We start from the raw sequence: 4,111 nt of genomic DNA on the forward strand, positions 1-4,111 counted from the left end.
CTTTATTCCTCAATCAGTATTTGCCATCTTCTTACATTAAGTCTCTTACTCATCTCCTATCGTTTCAATAGGTTGGGATTTTGAGGTTGTTGAAGCTACAATACATGATTTTAAGGACAAAAGCTTGGTGAAGGTGCGATGCAAATATGATGATGCATGGTTGCGTTTATGTCCTCCAAGATCAGATTTGTACACGGTTCTCAATGAACACACAAAGTCAAACTCTCATATCAAGTCGCTCATGAGAATTGAAAAGCACAAAGTCATCTCCCTAACTTCTAGCTCTCTATCTTCTCCGACCCACCTCCAACGCCTCTTCATCAGGCCGTTCCAGCTCCGTTTCTGAAAGTGTTTCCATCTCTCTTAACATGCCATTCTCGAAATCCCCCGACAGTTCTTCCAGCGACTTGCCCTTCGTCTCAGGAATGCAGAAATATGTTGCTCCCAAACCCAGCAAATTCAGAAACGCCAGCATCAGAAAGGCACCTCTGGGCCCAATTCCGTTCGGATACCCGTTATCTGGTCTGCTCGTATTCTGTTTCGCGTACAAGAATCCGAAGCTTCCCACTACCGCACCCAATTTCCCCGCAGCTGCGGACAATCCGTAGCAGGTAGAACGCAGCATAGTTGGAAACAGCTCTGCCGGGACGATGAACGTAGTGGTGTTGGGTCCGAAATTGCAGAAGAAGAAGATAACTGCATAGAGGATGAAGAAAACAGTGTGATGGCCTCCCGTGTACGTATCGAAGGGACCCTGATGGCCCCGGAGCTTCGAGAAGAAGAGACCGACAATCAGAGTGAAGGTTGCCAGAAAGAAGAAACCTTGCAATTGGATTGCGCGACGCCCAAGCTTTTCGACAGTGGCGACGGCCACCCAATAGCCGGGCACCGTAGCACACAGAGCTATGAGCGCCTGACTTCGAGAGACCTTGAAAACCTCTTCCACTGCGCTCATATTCTCTTTTGAAGGAATCCAACCCACATCCGTGAGGACTTGCCCCTGGAACAGATTCTGGCTGTAAAACGTAACGTCTAGGAAGAACCATGTGATGCATGTTCCAAATAGCTGTCGCCCAAATCTTGTTTTGAACTCCCCAGACAAGATTGTTGTCCTTTGCCTGTAATCCCACCTTCCAATTCTCGGTGCAACCATCCCCGTCTCCTCCAGAAGATTTTCCATGTCCATCGTTGCTTTTGATACATCTCCCTTCACTAGTGCTGTGAAGCGTGCAGTCTCCGGCAGCCTCAATCGGAAATACAAAGTCAGCAGCGCAGGGAGAGCTCCTATCATGAGTATTATCCTCCATAACAAGTCTGATGGATCTTTTGCACCTTGCGACAACCCCGGATTCGAGTGGACGTAATGGTGAAAAGCCGATGACACTACGATGCCAACGGTAGCCCCGAACAAAATCCCAAACCCTTGCAGAGCAAAAACGGATGCAATGAACATACCTCGACTTCTCACGTTGGAGTATTCTGACATTATCGTAGCCGAGAGAGGGTAATCTCCTCCAATACCAAATCCAAGCCAGAAGCGGAAAAAACACAGCGTGCTGATGACGGATTCCGCGGTTCGGCCGAATGAAAGGCCACTTCCGATTGAGCAGAAAATCATCAACGCTAGAGTCACCCCGTAGACCTTTCTTCTTCCCAATTTGTCTCCCATGACGCCGAAGAACAGTGCCCCAAGAAATGTCCCGCATAACGCAGTGGCAACGACTGCTAGCTGCACATTGAGGGGAAGCGCTCCTGGAGAATTAGGATTGGACTTGTTGGTGGGATAGTAGATCCGCCCCAGCAGCGTTGAGACGATGGATATGCAGAAGAGATCGTAAGCATCTGTGAAAAATCCGCAGCCAGCAACAAGGATGGTGGTGAAATGGTACCATTGCGTTCTGGCTCTGTCAAGAACCTCCAAGATCTCTACTTTGCGCAAAGGAAACGCATCGCTGGGGGTGGAGCTGCCACCAGAGAAGCTCAAGGGCCTTCTACTGTTGGTGACGGTTAGGGCGAATGTGGAGGGAGCCCCCATGATGTAGAGTAATCCTCACAAGACAACGAACGTCATAGCCAGTCGGGACTGAACTCAGGACGTGAAAGCAAGCTAAAAGGAGCTGGCAGACCGCGCAATCCTTATTGGTGTCAAAGCTGTACAGGGAGAAGACGCGGCACAAAGGCTACTCACACGCGAACGAGAATTCCAACGCTGCTGCTACCAGAGGACATTCCCACGAAAGGGAATGGATGCTTCGTTCCGAATGGGTCCTTCGCCATGGCTTTCACCTACCAAATACGGACTCCCATTAATAACATCGCCAAAAACACATCGTGAACTGCATAGCGTTTCCGTCCTTTGCGCTCCGACAACGAAAAACCAAAAATATTACCTGCCATTCAACTCTGAGACGCTCGAAATCTAGCTAAGCTTTTGCCGATTTCGGTATTGTCACGCATTTGCCGATTTCGCCTGCACCATTGAGCCGAGCAACGTGGGAAAGCATGCAGCCAGAATTGAGGGGTACGGAGTGCAATCTTATTCGGAGATTTAAGCCGGCAGGAGTCGTCAAAATAAATTGCTCGAGGAAGCATCGTGGAGGAGGGAGCTGCGGTTTGTACAGCGAAGGTGCGCAACGACGGAGACAAAACTTGACTAATAAGTCTCTAATCCCACGTAAACACAAGATATCTAATCCTAAATCTAAATATACACCTCACTCCCCCTCCTTGCCCTTTTGTCTTTAGGGACATCTTCTTTCTCTTTCAGTTAGGACCCCATCCTTGAAACTTGAGTATTCACGCACCTTCCCTCAACAAATCACGAGTTTTCATTTTACTCAACAAATCACAAAACTTGGAGTTTCATAAATTTGAAGGTTTTTCTTGAGAATGTGCAGATTTTTAAGCTGAAATATAACTAATTGCCTAAAATTTTACAGATTTTACAAAATCCAGAAAACATTTTTATAGATGAAAATAAAAACGTTGCAATTGTATATACTTTACAGGTTTTGGTGAACATTCTACACAATGCCCCCAACATCTCTCCTTTTAAACCTCCCACTCCTTCCTTGCAACTTCCATCCATAGCTCTCCTCTTAGAGCATCTCATATAGCATATCCTTGCTCTTCCCATCTTTTAGCACCATCACCATACCCCACCAACCTCGACTCATCCTCAGACCTTCTTTACTACCAAGTCCTCATGCACCCCTTATAATCTAGACCTCACCACGTCTTCTTAACAACCACATCTTCATACTTCTTTCATCGCTGTCTAGTCAAGAATGAATGGTGCTCAATTTCTAGAACCTTTGGAAGTAATAAGGGAACTTCATTTGTATGCCACATGCTTTCTAACTTTGCGTATACATTTTTAGAGATTTTTTTTTTTCCATCTACTAATCCACATCAATTCTCTTTACAAGTCTCCTCCAAGTATAACCCAATGAGATATGATATGAGTGCCTTTCTCTATAAAGACATAACAATATTCTATATAATACAGAGTCAACCAATTAATATAACCAAATCTAGCCCATGTGAATGTAAATCATTCATTCAGCCCTTTATGTCTACAAGACGATTGGCATTGGATTCAGCTAATTTGAGCGTGTTTTATTTTATTATTCTTGCATCATGGCTACCCAAATGCCACCACTAAACACATCAGTAATGTAATGATACTTGTGGAAAAATGACTCTTTAAGACTTTTGATATGTATGACACACTCCACTTGAGTGAGAGTGTTTGTGGAGAAAGTAAGGTCTCTTTTCACTTTCCTCTAACAAGAAATGAATAGGCTCATAAATGTTGAGAGATGGGTCACCACATATATTTGACTCACTATTGACATTTTCTTCATTGTCATAAACACTAGAGCTAGACATTTAGCATCTTCATGACCATATAGTCCTATATTCTCTTCTTTTCCCCTCCTATTTCCTCTCTTTCATCCTATTTTCTCTTCTTTTCATAAGCATATCATATGCTCATATGCTCATGCATAATCATAAGCACATGCTTTCTCTCGTTTTCTCTTTTTTCCTATCTTTTTCTCTTTTTCCCTCTCATTTCTTTTTTTCCCCTCTTTTTTTTCCTTCTCTTATG

General features: G+C 44.6%; 1 protein-coding gene across 2 annotated transcripts; it reads right to left on the reverse strand.

Annotated features, from left to right (window-relative positions):
* Positions 1-253: 253 nt before the first annotated feature.
* On the reverse strand, positions 254-2,654 carry LOC147900908 (inorganic phosphate transporter 1-2-like). Of its 2 annotated transcripts, none has more exons than XM_087375678.1 (2): positions 2,391-2,654; positions 254-2,286 (listed from the first exon to the last, which is right to left on the reverse strand). In XM_087375678.1, the coding sequence occupies exon 2, from the start codon at positions 2,033-2,035 to the stop codon at positions 287-289; it is 1,749 nt and encodes a 582-aa protein (XP_087231804.1). In that variant the 5' UTR covers positions 2,036-2,286; positions 2,391-2,654; the 3' UTR covers positions 254-286. The 2 variants fall into 2 exon arrangements, with proteins under 2 accessions (XP_087231804.1, XP_087231805.1); XM_087375679.1 differs by lacking the exon at positions 2,391-2,654 and having other exon boundaries at positions 254-1,729; positions 1,890-2,007.
* Positions 2,655-4,111: the final 1,457 nt, after the last annotated feature.

Source organism: Dipteris shenzhenensis, chromosome 6 (assembly GCF_047967505.1).
Source record: "Dipteris shenzhenensis isolate YYH24624 ecotype China chromosome 6, Dip_SZ_1.0, whole genome shotgun sequence".
Lineage (NCBI taxonomy): Eukaryota > Viridiplantae > Streptophyta > Polypodiopsida > Gleicheniales > Dipteridaceae > Dipteris > Dipteris shenzhenensis.

What these genes read in the sequence shown, in the direction of transcription:
- LOC147900908 (XM_087375678.1), bottom strand. Translation starts at nt 2,035, where the DNA reads ATGGGGGCTCCCTCCACATTCGCCCTAACCGTCACCAACAGTAGAAGG.